We start from the raw sequence: 20,823 nt of genomic DNA, 5'->3' as shown, positions 1-20,823 counted from the left end.
ATTTCTTGAGTTTGGAGCCAATATTGAAAGTATTAAAGCTGCAGTTTTTCATTATGGCAGAAGTTGTCTTTTATAATTGGACAGGTTGCAGTTGCAGACCCAGCTAAAACTTCCTACTATATACATAAAGCATGATCTCCAATCATAAGACGAAGGACCAAAAACCTTTGTATGACATCTGAGTACGATACCGAAATGAATATGGTGCATCTGAAAAAGTAATTAAACAGTACTGTACATAAAAATAATGAACTTGAAAACCTGCAAACTGTGATCCAGCAGTTACACTGCAGTAATTCCTGTCTATGTTCTGCAACATTGACCTTGCTGACCTTTGCTAGATCTGTGGTGGAACGGCCTGTTTTTATCAGCCGGGCAGCACTCATGCTGACACAGGCTTATCTCAGGTACTCACCTACCCCATGCACCAATGGCCAACCGGATCCCCAACAACACCACACTCCTCCCATGAGGTCTCATTTGCAGTCCTTGTACTAGAGAAACAATGCAAACATTTCCACAGCTTTATTTTTAAAAAGTCTTTTTGTACGAGGGTCCAGGCCACTTCATTGGCTTGGATGCCATCACCCCCACCGCCCTCTTGAATTCCAGTCCTTCCATGTGGGGCATCCTTCTGGAGGCTAGCGTGTGTCATCTGACTCGGCAATTCATGTCCAGAAAATACCACATGCCGCTGAATCAGAGAATTCGGGCTCCAAGCTGTCATAATATCCACTCACGTATATCATGAGATGCAGACAGGCAGTGATTGACACACAGGATAACCAATGAATACACACGACACAGAACAACCAATCACCAGACAGGACACCACCACTATAAAGTCCACAGGGCATTAAGGCTCTTCCTCTCTCACAGGGAGATAGTCGCAGTCCACAGGCCAATGAACATCATCACCATGTGATAGACAGCTAGCCTGGTCAAGCCAGTAGGAGGTTATCAGTTAGGTTAATAGAGCGTCAACCCACAGTAGATTATGTATAGCAATCAACAGGTTCAATAAAACAGTGTTGGACCATCTCCTGTATCGGAAGCCTGTTTCCCGTTTTACTGCAGCCAGTTGCAGTCGATGTTAGACCAACACAGATAACACATCATGTTACCAGAGAGCTATTAACTCTAATGAACCTACCTCAAGTGAATCTGCAACGACCAGCAAGCAGCCATCCAGCAGCATGGAAAAGATCCAACCTCCTCCGCAACTCTGGATCTCCGGCAACCTCGGCACCAACTGGAATTTCTTCAAACAAAAGTTCCTCCTGTATATCAAGGCCTCCAACCTCGAGGCAGCATCGGATGCCCGAAAGATCGCGCTGTTCCTGTCGACTGTGGAAGACCACGCCATCCACATCTATAACTCGCTCACATTTGCCGATGGCGAAGACAAGACGAAGTTCAAGATGGTTCTGCTGAAATTCGACAACCACTGCGACATTGAGGTGAATGAGAACTTTGAACAGTACATCTTCCAACAGAGGCTTCAGGGTAAGATGAACATTTTCAGTCCTTCTTGACCCATCTCCGCATCCTAGCACAGTCATGTAATTATGACTCGACGGCTGATTCCATGATCAGATCGTTTTCGGGGTCCAGTCCGACTCCCTGTGGGAGAGCTCCTCAAAATCAAACAGTTGACCCTCTCCGTCGCTATCGAAACGTGCATTGTCCATGAGCATGCCAGGAATCGTTACTCCCACATCAGGGCGGCAGAAAATGCAAAACTAGTCTCCCACGAGGCAGAAAGGGTGCAGGCCATCGCAAAAATGCAAGGCCTGAGCATCGAGGAGAGTGGCCATTTTGCGTGTTTTCCCGGGTCCCTACGCATGCGCGCCACGACCGGGTGGACGACGAGACCGGAGACACCGATGCGCATGTGCGAACAGCAGCCGACCGCACTATGCATGCGCAATGGCGCGTGGAACGCGCTGACGTCAGCGTCATGACGTGTCCAAATTGTGGCTCTACCCATTTAAAGCGGCAATGTCCAGCCAAAGGAAGGCAATGTCTACAGTGTGGAAAGCCTAGGCATTACGCGGCCTTATGCAGGTTCGCTCCACCGACCAACAGCCAGCAATCCCAGCTGCAGCGCAGACGTTTCCACTGCGTACAACAAGGCATGCAGGATTCTGATCCTGACAGCCCAACTGGCCCCGATCCTGACTGCCTCAAGTCTCCATACAGGGTGTGCATAATCACCACGCGCGAGATGGACTCCACCGTGCATGCAAACTGCCTTTCAATCCTCACTGTGGATCCTGACAACGAGTGGTGTGCTGTCGTCACGGTTAACCAGTCTCGCATCCGATTTAAATTGGACACTGGCGCATCTGCAAACCTCATATCACAGTCGGACCTCGACAGCATCTGAGGCCAACCTAGCATTCTTCCACCAGCCTGCCAGCTCCTTGACTACAATGGCAATGCCATAGCTGCCAGTGGATCGTGTCAGCTAGGTGTATCTCACAAGGCAATCAAAGTGACGTTGCGATTCGAGGTGGTCCGGCCTGACAAGGCATTCCTTCTCGGTGCTCGCGCATGCAAACTCCTAAATCTGGTCCAGCGCGTCCATGCCATGTCCTCAACACCGGCGACTGCCTGACCCAATGTAAATCTCCAGGCTGAGATAGACCTCATTCTCATGCAATACCACAACGTGTTTGATGGAATGGGCACGCTCCCATATCGTTACAAGATATTGCTTAAACCGAATGCCATCCCAGTCATCCATGCACCGCGCCGGGTGCCGGCTCCTCTCAAGGATCGTCTGGAAATGCAGCTACAAGACAAGGGTATCATCTCAAAGGTCACAGAACCAACAGACTGGGTCAGCTCCATTGTCTGCGTCAAGAAGCCCTCTGGTGAACTCCGCATTTGCATTGATCCCAAAGACCCGAATCGCAACATCATGCGCGAGCACTACCCAATCCCAAAGAATGAAGAGTTAACCTGTGAGATGGCTCATACCAAATTCTTTACCAAGCTGGACGCCTCCCGTGCGTTCTGGCAGATACAGCTGGATGAGTCCAGTCGGAAGCTGTGCACGTTTAACACTCCATTCAGCAGGTATTGCTACAACCTTTCGGTATCATATCAGCTTCCGAAGTATTTCATCGCATAATGGAGCAAATGATGGAGGTCATCGACGAGGTGCGCGTCTGTGTGGACCACGTGATCATCTGGTCCACGAGCCTGAGGATCACATGAGTCCAGGGCCATGACTCCGACCGAACAACAGCGTGCCCAGATCAAAAAGGAGTGCTTGGGTCTCCTGACAGAAATAGTCAAGTTTCATGACTACGTATACGGCCTGCCAAAGTTCACGGTGGAAACAGACCACAGGCCTTTAATTCACAGAATCCAAAAGGATTTAAATGACATGACACCTCGGCTGTGGCGAATTCTTCTTCGTCTCCGCCGATATGACTTCGAACTCGTCTACACACCGGGTAAGGAGCTGATCGTCGCGGATGCCCCATCCTAATTCATCACCATGCCGTGTGAACAGGGCGACTTCATTCGCCACATTGAAGCACAGGTGGAGCTGTGTGTCAGCAACCTCCCAGCTACTGATGAACGAGTTATACAAATACGCGAAGGAGCCGCCAAAGATCCCCGACTGGCTGGCAAAAGGGGCAGTGCCCCCAGTTCTTCAATGTTAAGGACGAGCTGACGGTTGTTGAGGGGATCCTTCTTAAACTAGATAGAATCTTCATTCCCCAAAGCAGGCAAAACATGGTGCTCAGACAGATCCATGAGGGTCACCTGGGGGTTGAGAAATGTCGGCGCAGAGATTGGCAGGCAGTTTACTGGCCTGGCATCAGCCAGGACATTGCCAACACAGTCCTCAACTGCACAACATGCCAGAAATTTCAACCATCTCAGCCCAAGGAAACGCTGCAACAGCACGAGATTGTGACCTCGCCGTGGTCCAAGGCGAGGCCTTTCGCGCCAATAGGAGTGATTACGTGCTCCTGGTCGACTACTTCTCCAACTACCAGGAAGTGGTGAAATTGTCGGACCTCACGTCCAAGTCCATCATCAAAGACTGCAAAGAGACGTTTACCAGGCATGGGATACCACTCACGGTAATGAGTGACAACTGTCCATGTTTCTACAGCCAAGAGTGGTCCAACTTTGCACAATCCTACCACTTTAGTCACATCACATTCAGTCCCCATTACCTACAATCAAATGGGAAGGCCGAAAAAGGGGTCCATATTGTTAAGCAGTTGCCGTGCAAGGCTGCGGACTCAGCCTTGGATTTCAACCTGGCGCTATTGGCATACAGGGCAACTCCTCTGTCGACTGGTTTGTCTCTGGCGCAGTTGCTCATGAACCACAACCTGAGGACGACTGTTCCAGCCATCCATGTTCCAGACCTTGACCACCTCACGACGCTACATAAGGTGCAGCGATCCAGGGACCAGCAAAAGATCACGTATAATGCTCATGCCACGGATCTGCCCGCGCTGGCTCCAGACAATGTTGTTCGCGTTCAGCTGCCTGAGGGAGGTTGGTCAGCCCCAGTTGTTGTCGTCGGACAGGATGCTCCCAGGTCTTTTGTGTCCAAATGGCTGATGGCTCCATTTTACGGCGCAACAGGAGGGCGCTGCGCAAAGTTCCCTGCCCATCACCCGACCACACTTCTCCGCATGTCATCATGCCTCCTCCGGACATCTTGCACCACGAGGCCACCGATCTGGCAGAGATCCCACCTGTCCACAAGGCCACCGAGATGGCAGCCATCCCACGGGTCCAGGTGCCGCCGTCCCCCCCTCCACCTCTGCGGCGATCAACAAGAATTCGTTGCCCACCACAAAGACTGAATCTATAGACTTAAATCTTGTAAATTTTGTTCAGTTTGCTCTATATCTGCACGATTGACACCTTCCCATGTACATATGTTCATTCATTGCCCACTTGTACATAGTTATGCATGCATATACAGCCACATTCCAAAATTTATTTTAGAAGGGGAAGATGTCATAATATCCACTCATGTATATCATGAGATGCAGACAGGTAGTGATTGACACACAGGATAACCAATGAACACACACGACACAGAACAACCAATCACCAGACAGGACACCACCACTATAAAGCCCACAGGGCATTAAGGCTCTCCCTCTCACAGGACACGGCCAGGGAGATAGTCGCAGTGCACAGGCCAATAAACATCATCACCATGTGATAGAGAGCTAGTCTAGTCGAGCCAGTAGGAGGTTATCAGTTAGGTTGATAAAGTGTCAACCCACATCAGATTATGTACAGCAATCAACAGGTTCAATAAAACAGTGTTGGACCATCTCCTGTGTCGGAAGCCTGTTTCTTGTTTTACTGCATCCAGTTGCAGTCGATGTTGGACCAACACAGGAAAGACATCACAAGCATGGGGAGTCTCTGCCTAACATTCAAAAGGGAATTGAATGTATAACTGGAAGGGAAAGAATTGTAGGGTTGTGACGATAGATTGTGGTTGTGGAACTAATTTGATTGCTGTTTTAAGGGCATGGGTCAATGGCTGTTGATTAAACTAAAGTTGGACTCTTGGCACTGAGTAAAGATAAATACAATGTGACGTGAAATTTAAAAAAATACCCAATTGTGGGATTATCTGGCCCTTCCCGCCGGCAGGATCTTCCAGTTCCGGCGAAGGCAACCCCCTTGATGACTGGGCCGGAAGATCCCGCCAGCTGCCAATGGTGAGCCACCTCCCCTGCCACACCGCAGGGGGGCGGGGGAGGGGGGGGGCAGAAAATCCCACCCTAAGTAAAATAGAAAAGGATAGTTGAATGTAAGCGTAAGTGGTAAGAGGTAAATTGAGGACTGAAACCAGTTGAACACTTAGTCACACAGTGGGGTTGTGATGAATGTAGGAATTTCAGATATATTGTATTATATGGCTTTGGTGCAGTAAGGGTTAAAACACTGGGTTACTGTGTATGACTGCTGCAGTAGTGTTTTTCCTGGTTTGAAAGATTTTAGGAAGCAGAGGTGCAATTAAGGCATCGTAAAACCTTGGGTTAATTGATTTTAGTTTGGATTAAGGGGGTTCCCTGTAGAGTTAATTGAACACTTTGTGTTTCAGCTTGGTAAGATGATTAAATTAATGGAAGGAGCTAAGATACCAGGCGTTTTTCAGAAAAGCAGTTTTTAGTTGAGTTTTAGAGTGGGATGTGAGCAGAGGTCAAGCATCTGCTCTGACTGCAGTTCAGTTAAAGATATGTCTGTAGACAGATTAGCAGTTTATTCTCATCTGAGAACGGAGCATCATTGGTGCTGCAGATGCAAGCAGACCGACAGACACGGAGTCCAAACATCAATGATCTGGATCAGTCAAACACCAAACCTCTGAAGCAGCAACAGATCCAGAGCTCAGGGTAAGCATGGAATCTACAGTGCCATTCCCACAACCGTTCTGAAGCACTGAAATCTCACAACAGGCTCAAAACTGAAAGAATTGGAGGAAGCAATTCTCGCGATACAGAACAGTTCCAGGTTTGCATAAAGGGCCAGAAGGATAAAGTCAGTGCTTTACTCTATACAGGAGGGACCATCGAATGTGATTATATTGCAAGATAGGCTTCAAGCTCATATGACCGACTCCAGGCACTTGATTCTTATTTTAGTGTTTGAAAAAATTAGATCATTAATCAAATATAATTTAATAAGAGGAGGCAAAAACAAAGCAAATCATTGGACTCATTTAGAAATGTTCAAATTTGTGGAGACTATGTGATCCTTAGGGATGAATTAATATGCAGTGGATAGTAGTTGGGGTCTTAGATGAAACCCTATCAGATCGTTTGCAAACAAAGAAAGAATTAACTCTCACTAAGGTACTACAAGGGGCTGGTTTAGCACAAGGGGATGGTTTAGCACAGACTAAATCACTGGCTTTGAAAGCAGACCAAGGCAGGCCAGCAGCACGGTTCAATTCCCGTACCAGCCTCCCTGAACAAGCACCTGAATGTGGCGACAAGGGGCTTTTCATAGTAACTAGCTTCAAAGCCTACTTGTGACAATAAGCGATTTTCATTTCATTTCACAAATAGCATGGCTGGCTGAGCATAGGGAGGAAAATAGAGTGGTTGCTCATGGGGAAAGTGATGTTCCTTGAACAAAAATGAGTGAAGCCATTCAATGTGTCAAACAAAAAGAGCTCAGTGAAACAAAAGCCTGAATAATTGGGAAAAAGCATGCAAACCGCCATGGAAGTTAGGACATTTTCAAATTATCTGCAGATCCAAAGTTCCTATAGCTCACAGGAAAAAGGAGATAAGAAAGAAACCATGTAATATCCAAGCAGTGAAAGAGCCAAAAAAAGAACAAATACCCATTTTGGGAGAAGTTAACAAAACAAAAATTATTATTGAAGCATTAAAGTCGAAGTTGAAAGTCACCACAGATTTCAGCAATATCGGGTTCACTATTATCTGAGATGGTAAAATGGCATAGAAGGATCACATTACAGCCATCATCCATCCAGTAGCAAGGTCCAGGAGGGACAGCACTATTGGTAATAGATTAACAGTTGACAAAATTAAGATGTAAGGTTAAAGAAGCTGTGGGACCCCTGTGTGATAAAGAACTAGGAGTCACCATTTCAGAGCAGAAAATTATGCTCGCTGCTGAGACTCATTTACAAGGTTGATGAAATTGATGTTGAGTGGTCAATAATGTACTAGAAATTAATTTCCATCTCTATTTTCATGCTCATGAAAGCTGAAAATAGAATCCGACTAAGACCTAAGGGCAGATGCTAGGCTTCTATGTCTCTTCCTAGATGACAGTGAAGGCAGTGGCAATGTTCCTCCTGCAGAATGTTTGAGGTGAGGGACTCCGTCAGTGTCCCTGCTGATTTGACCTGTGGGAAGTGTACCCATCTCCAGCTCCTCAAAAACCGCATTAGGGAACTAGAGCTGGAGCTGAATGAACTTCGGATCATTCGGGAGGCAGAGGTGGTCATAGATAGTAGCTTCAGGGATGTAGTTACTCCGAAGAATTAAGATAGATGGGTGACGGTAAGAGGGGCTGGGAGGAAACAGTCAGTGCAGGGATCCACTGTGGTCATTCCCCTCAGTAACAAGTATAACGTTTTGGATACTGTTGAGGGGGACGGCCTACCGGGGTAAGCCACGGTGAACGGATCTCCAGCACTCAGTCTGTCCCTGTGGCTCAGAAGGGAAGGAGGGAGAGCAGGAGAGCAATAGTTATTTGGAACTCGATAGTTAGAGGGACAGATAGACGGTTCTGTGGCAGCGAAAGAGACTCACAGATGGTATGTTGCCTCCCGGGTGCCAGGGTCCGTGACGTCTCGGTCCGTGTTTTCAGAATACTTAAGGGGGAGGGGGAACAGTCACAAGTCGTGGTACACATCGGTACTAACGGCATAGGTAAGAGAAGGGACGGGGATTTGAAACAGGAATTTAGGGAGCTAGGGTGGAAGCTGAGAACCAGGACAAACCATGTTGTCATCTCTATTTTGTTGCCGGTACCTTGTGCTTTTGAGGTGCGGAACAGGGAGAGAGTGCAGATAAACACGTGGCTGCAGGGATAGTGTAGGAGGAAGGGTTTCAGGTACGTGGATAATTGGAGCACATTCTGGGGAAGGTGGGACCTGTACAGACAGGACGGTTTGCACCTGAACCACAGGGGCACCAATATCCTGGGAGGGAAATTTGCTCCGGCACTTCGGGGGAGTTCAAACTAATTTGCCAGGGGGCTGGGAAAACGAGCTGTAGTCCAGAAGCCAGTGTTGAGAGTAGTGAGGTACTGAGGAAGGTATCAAAGTCGCAGGAGTGTACCGGCAGACTGAAAGGTGGGTTGAAGTGTGTCTACTTCAATGCAAGGCGCATCCGGAATAAGGTAGGTGAACTTGGAGCGTGGATTGGTACATGGGACTACGATGTTGTGGCCATTACGGAGACATGGTTAGAACAGGGGCAGGTATGTTTGTTGGAAGTTCCGGGGTATAAATGTTTCAGTAAGAGTAGGGAAGGTGTTAAAAGAGGTGGAGGAGTATCATTGTTAATCAAGGATAGTTTAACGGCTGCAGAAAGGCAGTTCGAAGGGGATCTGCCTACTGAGGTAATATGGGCCGAAGTTAGAAATAGGAAAGGAGCGGTCACATTGTTAGGAGTTTTCTATAGGCCCCCAAATAGTAATAGAGATGTGGAGGAAGAAATTGCAAAGATGATTCTCGACAGGAGCGAGAGTAACAGGGTAGTTGTCATGGGTGACTTTAACTTTCCAAATATTGATTGGAACCTCTATAGGTCGAACAGTTCGGATGGAGTAGTTTTTGTACAGTGTGTGCAGGAGAGTTTCCTGACACAATATGTGGATAGGCCGACAAGAGGGGGGGGGGGGGGGGGGGGGGGGGGCACATTGGATTTGGTACTGGGTAATGAACCGTGCCAAGATTTGTTTGTGGGAGAGCACTTTAGAGATAGTGACCACAATTCGGTGTCTTTCACTATTGCAATGGAGAGGGACAGGGCCATACGGCAGGGCAAGGTTTATAATTGGGGGAGGGGTAATTATGATGCGATCCGGCAAAAATTAGGGAGCATAAGATGGGAACAGAAACTGTCAGGGAAAGGCACAAATGAAAAGTGGAGCTTGTTCAAGGAACAAATACTGCGTGTCCTTGATAGGTACGTCCCTGTCAGGCAGGGAGGAAATGACCGTGTGAGGGAACCATGGTTCACAAAAGAGGTTGAATGTCTTGTCAAGAGGAAAAAGGAAGAGCATGTAAGGATGAGAAAACAAGGTCCAGTTGGGTCGCTTGAGCTAAGAAAAGGGCTCAGGCAGCTCGGAAGGGGCATGAGATGTCATTGGTGGGTCGGATCAAGGAAAACCCCCAAGGCTTTTTACTCTTATGTGAGAAATAAAAGAATGACCAGGGTGAGGGTTGGGCGGGTCAAGGACAATAGTGGGAACTTGTGCATGGAGTCAGAAGAAATAGGAGAGGCATTGAATGAATACTTTTCTTCAGTGTTCACCAAGGAGAGGGGCCATGTTTTTGAGGATGAGCGTGTGATACAGGCGGGTAGGCTGGAGGAGGTAGATGTTCTGAGGAAGGATGTATTAGCAATTTTGAAAAACCTGAGGGTCGACAAGTCCCCTGGGCCAGATGGGATATATCCAAGGATTCTTTGGGAGGCAAGGGATGAGATTGCAGAGCCTTTGGCTTTGATCTTTGGGTCCTCACTGTCCACGGGGATAGTGCCAGAGGACTGGAGAGTGGCGAATGTTGTTCCTCTGTTCAAGAAAGGGAATATAATGACCCTGGTAATTATAGGCCAGTTAGTCTTACTTCGGTGGTCGATAAGTTAATGGAAAAGGTCCTGAAGGATACGATTTATGACCATTTGGAAAGATGCAGCTTAATCCGGGATAGTCAACACGGATTCGTGAAGGGTAAGTCTTGCGTCACAAATTTGAGGAGGTAACTAAATGTGTAGGTGAAGGTAGAGCAGTTCATGTGGTATACATGGATTTTAGTAAGGCGTTTGATAAGGTTCCCCATGGTCAGCTCATGAAGAAAGTAAGGAGGGATAGAGGGAAATTTGACCAATTGGATAAGTAACTGGCTATCACATAGAAGACAGAGGGTGGTGGTGGATAGAAAATTTTCAGACTGGAGACCAGTTACCAGCGGTGTACCACAGGGATCAGTGCTGGGTCCTCTGCTATTTGTGATTTTTATCAATGACTTGGAGGAGTGGGCTGAAGGGTGGGTCAGTAAATTTGCTGATGACACCAAGATTGGTGGAGTAGTGGATGAGGTGGAGGGCTGTTGTTGGCTGCAAAGAGACATTGATAGAATTCAGAGCTGGGCCGAAAAATGGCAGATGGAGTTTAACCCTGATAAGTGCAAGGTGATTCATTTTGGTAGAAAAAATTTGAATGCAGATTACAGGGTCAACGGCAGGGTTCTGAGGAATGTGGAGGAACAGAGAGATCTTGGGGTTCATGTCCACAGATCTCTGAAGGTTGCTACTCAAGTGGATAGAGCCGTGAAGAAGGCTTATAGTGTGTTAGCGTTTATTAACAGGGGGCTTGAGTTTAAGAGCCGCAGAGTTATGCTGCAACTATACATGACCCTGGTGAGACCACATTTGGAGTATTGTGTGCAGTTCTGGTCACCTCATTATAGGAAGGATGTGGAAGCATTGGAAAGGAGATTTACCAGGATGCTGCCTGGTTTACACGATAGGTCTTATGAGGAAAGGTTGAGGGAGCTAGGGCTTTTCTCTTTGGAGCGGAGGAGGATGAGAGGCGACTTAATAGAGGTTTATAAGATGATGAGGGGGATAGATAGAGTGGATGTTTCAAGACTATTTCCTCGGGTGATGTAGCTGTTACAAGGGGGCATAACTATAAGATTCAGGGTGGGAGATATAGGAAGGATTCCGAGGTAGGTTCTTTACTCAGAGCGTGTTTAGGGTGTGAAATGGATCTGCCTGCTGGATAGTGGAGTCGGACACTTTCGAACTTTCAAGTGGTTATTGGATAGGCACATGGAGCACAGCAGAATGACAGGGAGTGGGATAGCTTGATCTTGGTTTCAGACAATGCTCGGCACAACATCGAGGGCCGAAGGGCCTGTTCTGTGCTGTACTGTTCTATGTTCTTTGTTCACAATGAGGGTGGCCCCTCATCTTCCCTTAATAAAATCAGGAGCAAGATTGTGAACAAATGTTAAAGGAGTCACCTCTCCAGTAGCCATATTGATGGAATGGTGTTCTGGAATGTCATAATACCAAAGGTCTATGGTTTCAGTTAGAATCTATGTGGATTTGACTCAATTAAACAAGTCAGTGGAGTCGAAGATCTGACTGATGGCATCAGTGGATAACAGTCGCGCCATGTTAGCAAAAAACATCCTCTTCACAGAATTTGGTGCTAACAGCGGCATTTGACAGTTACCTCCAAAGAATCCAGATGGCGAACCACGTATATCACCTGATTCGGCCATTATTGTTTTAACAGGTTGCCATTTCAAATTGCTTCTGCATCTGAGGCATTCCAAAGAATGATGTCTCAGATCCTAGAAGGCATGGTGCGAGTAATCTGCCACGTGGGCACCATTCTTGTGCATGGTTTATCAAGGCCGAACTTGACCGCTAGTGTGAATGGTCCTCAAAGTTCTACATGAAACTGGTTTGACATTAAATGACAAATGTGACTTTGCAATGCCTATGTAAAAATCATGAGGGCACATTGTGCAATCTTAGGGAAATATGGCGATTCATGCCATTGGAGAATTCACACAGCCTATAAACATCACAGAATTATAAAGATTCCTGGAGGTGGTCAACCAAGAAGGCAAGTTCCTACCAAATTTAGAAGAAATAATGAACAATTACAATCACTGTTGAGAGAAGGGCCAACAATGGTGCTGGAACATGGACCAGCAAAGTAATCCTAATTTAACAAAATTCTCTCACACTACAATGCAGCTTTGTCAACAATTGTACTGCAATATATAATCTCAAGGCTTTGAAATGGTGGTATTTCAAATTCAAAAGATGGGCAATGTAGACCAGTTTATTACACCACAAGATCTTTCACAGACACGGAGGAGGTATGCAACTATTGAGAATGAAACATTAGCAGCCTGCAAGAAGTTTTCTGATTATGTCATGGATTAAGGTTTAAAATGGAAACTGTCCACAAACCTTGGTTACTTTTAACTTAAAGGCAATTGCAAAAATGCTATCTCGAATTGAACGTTTTAGGACTGAGACTTATGAGATACGATTCGGTTACCAAGTACTTTCAAGGGAAGTATGATTCGACAATGGATGTACTATCCAAAATACGACTGAAAGGAACAAGCTGAAAAATTAGCATTTCATTAAGGAAGTGAGAGCAGATACTTCACTCATCACAAACATTTAAAAGCCACTGAGGCAATGTCAGATCATTAAGAGACTAAGATCTTGGGAAGCAGAAGCACAGCAAGTTAATGAACGCATCAAAATAAAGGAGTATTACCAGAATGGATGGCTGGAGTACATCCGTGGCAACCAAACATTACATCAATTCTTGAACAGGAAAAACATCTCACAACCATCGATTATTTTGTATTTTTAAATTATCCTAAAATCTCTTTGAATAGACATTCTACAGAAATCCACCAAGGTCACTTGGGAATCGTGAAATGCAGAGCAAGAGGCTAAAAGTCAGTTTGTGGCCAGGCATCACCATCTAGTGATGTTTTTTTGGTTTTTTAAAACTATTTTTTATTAGATTTAATAATTTTTTTTTTACAAAGAACCATACAGTAACATATAATAATAGGAATAACACCCTCCCTCCCCCTCCTTCCACACCAATATCACTAATGAACCCCCCCCATCCCATTCCCCCCCCCCCCCCCCCCACCCCCCCCCCCCACCAACTGTTAAAGGATTTCTTTGCCTTTGCATTTTATATTTCATAGTTTTAGGGTTTTCGGTGGTAACAGTGACGTCCACATCAGAAAACAGGAAAGGGAGGCGTTACATGTAGGGTACCTCACCTCTATCCCTAGCCCCTCCTTTTGGATGTACAATGGCTCGGCTCGTCTGTCCGTTTTATTTATGGTTCCATGGGGAGGGGTCCTATTTCTATTTCCCTCTTCCCCACCACCCTCACTTATTCTCTCTCCTTCGATGGGTTCTCCATCCCGCCGCACCCATTTATTGATGCGGTGCGCCTGTGCTGGCAGCGGGATTCTCCGTCCTGGCAGCGGGCCAATGGGGTTTCCCATTCTGGGCACCCTCACGCCGTTGGGAAGTCCGCACGCGTGAGTGTGCTGCTGATGAAATGGAGGATTCTGTCTCCTCCCCCCTTACAGGGTTAGTTTGGCATATGCCCCTTATTCTATGGCACTTTTGTGGTCCCCCTGCTACCACCCGCCCCTCCCCTTTTATGGCGAACTTGATGTTTATCTAGGTGGAGGAACTTTGTCAAGTCGCTCACCCATGTCCCTGATTTTGGTAGCTCTGAGTCCCAACAAGATCCGCCTCTAGGCTATCAGGGAGATAAAGGCTACCACGTCAGCCTCTCTCCACCTGTACTCCTGGATCCTCTGACACCCCAAATAACAGCACCCACGGGCTCGGCGCCACCTCCACTACCAAGATCTTCGACATTACATTCGCAAACTCTCTCCAGAACCGCTCCAACTTCCGAAATGCCCAAACATATGAACATGGTTCACTGGATTCCTCTGCACATAGCCCTTTTCTTATCCTCCACCCCTGGAAAAACAGACTCATCCTAGACCCCGCCATATGAGCCCTATGCACCATCTTAAACTGTGTAAGATTCAGTCCTTCCACGGCAAAGATGGGTTATCCTCTGCAGCACCTCACTCCACGCCCCGCTTGCATCACCTCTCCCAACCCCTCCTCCCACTTACGCCGGATCTCCTCCACCAGAATCTCTCCCTCTTCTTCAGCTTCCCATATATATCTGATACCTTGCCTTTGCCTATCTGATCCTCGCACAGAAAGCTTGTCCTGTAGCGCTGGAGGTGGCAGCTGCGGGAACGAACCAACTCATTCCTCAAGAAGTCCCACACCTGAACCCATTCCCCCTTGGCAGCAAGTACACCTCCTCGAGCTCCTCAAATCCTGCAAACTTATCCTCACAACAGGTCCCGAAAATACTCTATCCCCAACCACCCCCAATCTCAAAACCGCACATCCAGCACAGCCGGAACAAATCTGTGGTTGCCACAAACTGGAGCCCACAGGACATGCCTTCCATCCTACAGCGTGCCAACATTGATTCCACATCCTCAACTTTGATACCACCACCGGGCTCATGGAGTACCTGTTGGTGAGAATGGAAGAGGTGCCAACAATAGCGCCCTCAAACTGGTCCCTTTACACACAGTCTCCTCTGTCTGTCCCCATTCCAACCTCTCCTCCACCGCCCACTCCAAACCATAGCTATGTTCATCGTCCAATAATAATTCTGCAGATTTGGCAGCACCAGCACCCCGCACCTGCTATCCCTTTCCAGAAACACCTTCTGAGTCTGGGAACCTTATCCATCCACATGAATCTTAGTATCAACTTATTCACCCTACTAAAAAAAGACTTGGGCAAGGAAATCGAGAATTCTGAAACATGAATAAAATCTCCAGGAGCACCATCAAATTTACTGTCTGGACCCTTCCAGCCAACGACACGTCCTAAAGTCCTCCTTCACTCCCTCCACCATGTACCACATGTATCCCAAAATATCCCAAAAGCCCAACCCTACCAGCTGAAATGGCAACCTTCTTAATTCTCCCCCCCCCAGCCCCTGTCCCTGTTAATCGGGAATGCCTCACATTTCCCCATATTGAGCTTAGTAGCCCCAAAAAGAACTAGCGGTGGTTCCGCAGGGATCAGTACTGGGACCTCTGCTCTTTGTAATGTATATAAATGACTTGGAAGAAAACGTAGCGGGTCTGATTAGCAACTTTGTGGATGACACTAAGATTGCAGGAGTTGCGGATAGTGATGAAGAGTGTCAAAGAATACAACAGGATATATATAGGTTGCACAATTGGGCAGAGAAATGGCAAATGCGAGGTGATGCATTTTGGTAGATCCAATTCAGGTGGGAGCTATAAAATAAATGGCAGAACCATCAGAAGCACAGAGGCACAGAGATCTGGGCGTGCAGATCCACAGATCCTTAAAAGAGGCAGCATAGGTGGAAATGGTGGTAAAGAAAGCAAATGGCATGCTTGCTTTCGTAATCTTTTTATTCTCATAATTATGAAGTTCTGTGAAAAGCCTGGTTTGGGAGGGTATTAGCTATGAGGAGAGATTGAATAAAGTGGGATTGTTCTCTCTGGAGAGACGGAGGCCGAGGAGCAACCTGATAGAAGTTTATAAATTATTAGGGGTATAGTTAGGGTGAATAGTTGGAGGCTTTTTCCCAGGGCGGAAATGACAATTACAAGGGGGCACAAGTTCAAGGTGAGGGGAGAAGGTTTCAGTGGAGATGTGCGGGGAAGTTTTTTTACGCAGAGGGTGGTGGTGGCCTGGAATGCACTGCCAAGTGAGGTGGTTGAGGCAGATACGTTAGCGACCTTTAAGATTTATCTGCACAGGCACATGAAACAGATGGTGTATAGAAGGATACAGGCGGTTGGTCTAGATAGGACACGTGATCGGCGCAGGCCTTGGAGGGCTGAAGGGCCTGTTCCTGTGCTGTATTGTTCTTTGATCCCCATAATTCTGTCAAATGTTTCAACCGGGTTCTCAACATATAACAAGAGGTCATCAGCATATAAAGGGACTCGGTGCTCCACCCCTCACTCTCTCAATGCTCCGACACCCCCTCAAAGCCCTAAGTGCCATTGCCAATGGTTAGTCTCTCGGGCAAAGAGCAAAGGGAAGAACGGATACCCCTGTCTATACACCTGATTCAACCAAAATAATTGCCTTAGCAGCACTATACAACAATCCCACCCACTCGATCAAACCCGAACCGCGCCAACACCTCGAATACGTATGGCCATGCCGCATGGTCAAACGCCTCCTCAGATTCCATAGACACAACTACCTCCACTTCCCAGCCCATTGAGGGCATCATTATCACATTCAAAAACCTCTGAATATTGGCCAATAACTGCCGCTCCTTCATGAACCCTGTCTGGTCTTTCCCTATCACTCCTGGCACACAACTCTCTATCCGCACTGCCAGCACATTCACCAATAGCTTTGCATCCACATTTAACAACAATATGGGGTGGTACGACCCACACTTCTCCCTCCGAGATAGGTGCCTGACACAGCACGATGGGAAGCTCACCCCTCCCCACTGGCTCATTGTACATTTCCAGTAACAGGGACCCCAGCTCCGATCCAAACCTCTTATAAAACTCCGCAGGGAACCCGTTCAGACACGGAACCTTCCCCGACTGCAACACCCCACACCCCCCAGCCCAGAGAGTTCCACCCTCAGGAAATCTAGCCTATCCAAAACCACCTAATCTCCGGCTGGGGGCTCCGAACTGTACAACTTCCAATTAAATGCCTCACACACCCCATTTACCTCCTCTGGCCCTGTTACCAGCTCCCCCCCACCCATCACTGATCTTCCCAATCTTCCTTACCGTTCTCCTCCACTGATGCGCAACCATCCTGCTCGACTTCTCCCCAAACCCGTATTCTGGCCCTGCGGAACTGTCCCACTGCCTCCCCGTCGCCACCAGCCCAAATTCCATTTGAAGCTTCTGCTTCTCCTTCAGCAGTGCCTCCTCAGGATCCACCAAATACCTCCGGCCACCGCCAGAATGGTCTCCACCCGCCTCAGCCTCTCCACCCCGCTCTGCCCTCACACTATGCGGCCTAATCAAAATAACTCCCCTATAACCACTGCCTCCAATGCCTCCCACAACGCAGCAGCCGAGGCCTTCCCCGTCATATGTGCTCCACATAGTTCCGGATAGCCACCCCTATATTTTCATAGACCTTCTTATCGGCCAAGAACTCCACATTCACCTCACTGTGGCCTCTGGGATCTCGCCTCCTCTACCCCGCAAATCCACACATGTAGTCAGAACACCACGATCACCGAATACTTGGTCCCAACCACCCCTGCCAGAACTGCCTTGTCCAGGGACATAAAAATCAATCCGGGAATACCCCCTGTGGACATGCAAAAGAATGAAAATTCCTTCGCCCTCGTCCTATCAAACCACTATGGGCCCTATCAAAACCCACCAGTTTTCCAATCATGCTAGCTACATACTTTGCGGCCTAATTTCCCTTAATGCCTTCGGGCAATCCCACAATCCGGAGATTCTGTCTCCTCGACCGATTCTCCACATCATCCACTTCTCCCCCAGTTTCCTTTGGCCCTACTTCACCAGCGTAATCTCTGCCTCCAACAAGGCAAACCCGTCCTCATGGTCCGCAACCGATTCTTCCAATTTTTGGAGCAATGCACTATTGCCTCCAATTTCTGCTCCACTCTCTCAATGGCTGTCCGAATTGGATCAGGCACCGTATCCAGGTCTTTTGAGACCTCCTGCCTTTGCTGCCAGAACTTGACCATCAATAATTCCTCCAACTGCTCCGTGGCAACGGCACCACAGAGTTCTCTGCCATCTTTCCTTCTACCGCACTCCTTGAAAGCGCCTGGTCTTGCTGTTACCCCTTTCCAGTTGCACTCCTCGTTTGATAGGGCTGAGACATGCCCATCCGAAGGAGAATTCTTCGCTCTATCTCTTCCTATACTTTGTACCAGCATGAACGAGTAACAAGGACCAAACAATTCCTCCTCAAGAAGGTGCCACCAAATGTGCAACCATGATGCAAAGTCAGATCATTAAGAGACTAAGATCTTGGGAAGCAGAAGCACAACATAGTGTAGAGTAACGAGCTATACTTCTAATTGTAAATAAACAATTGGTTTTTACGAATGACACTCTTTTGTAGCATTCAGGATAACAGGCAAACTCTAAAGTAACTCCACCTGGACCCCAAATGCAAGAAGAAACAGGTTGTAATGGGTTGAAAGCATTTTTGCACCACTCCCGATTTGAAATTAAACCTGAAAAGAGGTAAAACAAGCTACCGAATCAAAATCTCACATTTGCATTATGGCACAACATAAAGATTACTCCAAAGAGTGATGGGTTCCCAGAATTTCTTATAGCTTAAGTAATTAAGAGCACTGAGTGACATAACTCAAGTGTCAGAAAATGATAGAAATGAATTGCCCTTGTATTGCTCACTGAAAAATCACTCACTTGTTTGCAGATGCACACGCACCTTAATACTGCTGAAATACTCTGGGGCTGTCGTATTAGTTTCTATATTTACACCAGTATAATTTACAAAACATGATAGACATAGACATAGAACAGTACAGCACAGAACAGGCCCTTCGGCCCTCGATGTTGTGCCGAGCAATGATCACCCTACTCAAACCCACGTATCCACCCTATACCCGTAACCCAACAACTCCCCCCCCTTAACCTTAATATTAGGACACTACGGGCAATTTAGCATGGCCAATCCACCTAACCCGCACATCTTTGGACTGTGGGAGGAAACCGGAGCACCCGGAGGAAACCCATGCACACACGGGGAGGACATGCAGACTCCACACAGACAGTGACCCAGCCGGGAATCGAACCTGGGACCCTGGAGCTGTGAAGCATTTATGCTAACCACCATGCTACCATGCTGCCCTGATGAAATATGTAAACTATATTTTATTAAACAGTTTATTTCTGTTTAAATGATGGTTGGATTAATTCTTTCCTTTTCTCACAGTGTAAACTGGAATATCAGGCATGTGTTTCGGGCAAGCACATCTCAGTCAAATGTGAAGGACGGTGCCCTTGTTCCTCAGATAAATCATCAGCTGGAGAAAAAGATGAAAAGAAAGGTAAATCTTATACTTTATTGGCTCTTTAAATTGACAATTGGAGAATGAGTTTTGTACTCCCTGGTTTAGTGAAGATATTGGAGTATGAGGGTGAAGAAAGATAATTCCATTCTTAACTTTGTATTGGAAATACAACATATATGCATGTTATTTATAATGCATTAAAGTGTGTGTTTTTTAAATTCTACTATTTCAATCAATTTGTTTTGGAATGGTTTCAATATTAATGATGCTTCAAAGAACACTTCCTAATGTAAAACCTAAGGAAGTAGACATCAGGCTGGAGTTTACTATCCCATTGCGGGACAAACTGGTGTCAGGTGAGCAGAAATGTATACATGTGGAGGTCTCACCCCCATATTCAAAGCCAGCTGTATTGATAATGGAGCGAGTCAGAAGACTACATACAGCATTCCTGCTCTTGTTGACTCCATTGCTAGATGAGTATTTTAGACTCCACAATTTTCATGGAGTTGTGCTTCTACAAGCAAAATGGACCAAGAAAATTCTACATTTTTGGGAAGTGTGGGAAAGCCCTCGCTTGGAGACAGGAACTTTTTGACAAGTAAGTTCAAAGGGTATTGACAACTTAATATGTTATGATGTAATGCTGTATGATAAGTTAATTATGCAGTAATAATGACAGCGCTTTGATCTTGAAAGTTGAGTGACCATTAAATAAAGCAGCATTGTGAATGTGGAAAAGTAGTTGGGTGTATTACAGTACTTTACAAATGGATAAAAAGTTTCCTGCATTGTGAATTGACCGTTATAATTTGATCTTTTTTGAAAGATAGACTTTAAGAACAGAAGTACATAAGAAATAGGAGCAAGGAAATATTCATCTCCTCGAGTCTGTTCCACCAGTAAATAAGATCATGGATGATCTGATCTTTCCTGCTTGTCCCCTCAGAACCTTTTCCACCCTAGCTAATCAAAAATCTCTGTAACTCAGTCTTGCATATATTCAATAGCCCAATCTCCACTGTTCACTGGAGGAGAGAATTCCAAACACCTTTGAAAGAGGAAATTTTTTCTCGTCTCCATCTTAAATGGGAGACCCATTTTGAAACTGTGGACGCAGGTTCTACATAACCCTATGAGAGAAAGCATCCTCACCACATTTACCCTGTCAAGCACCATCAGAATATTATGTTTTATTAAGATTACCGTTCATTCTTCTAATCTCCTATGAGTATCGGCTAAAATGCTCAATATTTCCTCTTAAAGCAAACCCTTCTTCCCATAAATCAGCCGTGAATCTTCTTTGAACTATTTCCAATGCAAATTTGTCCATCTTTAGGTGACCAAAACTGCACATAGTACTCGAGGTGTTTTCTCACCATTGTACTGTACAGTTGTAGCAAGACATCCCCACTTTTATACTGCATTCAC

General features: G+C 46.5%; 1 protein-coding gene across 4 annotated transcripts in view; it reads left to right on the top strand.

Moving 5' to 3' along the window:
• spock3 (SPARC (osteonectin), cwcv and kazal like domains proteoglycan 3) overlaps positions 1-20,823 on the top strand; it is a 765,994-nt gene that overhangs the window by 484,426 nt on the left and 260,745 nt on the right. For all 4 annotated transcript variants that reach the window (XM_038792122.1, XM_038792123.1, XM_038792124.1 and 1 more), the window contains one exon: positions 19,314-19,428. In XM_038792122.1, the coding sequence (XP_038648050.1) occupies positions 19,314-19,428 (115 nt within the window). The remainder of the gene's footprint in view (positions 1-19,313; positions 19,429-20,823) is intronic.

Source organism: Scyliorhinus canicula, chromosome 3 (assembly GCF_902713615.1).
Source record: "Scyliorhinus canicula chromosome 3, sScyCan1.1, whole genome shotgun sequence".
NCBI lineage: Eukaryota > Metazoa > Chordata > Chondrichthyes > Carcharhiniformes > Scyliorhinidae > Scyliorhinus > Scyliorhinus canicula.
Note: the sequence above shows the minus strand (reverse complement) of the source record. Positions and strands in the feature narration are given on the sequence as shown.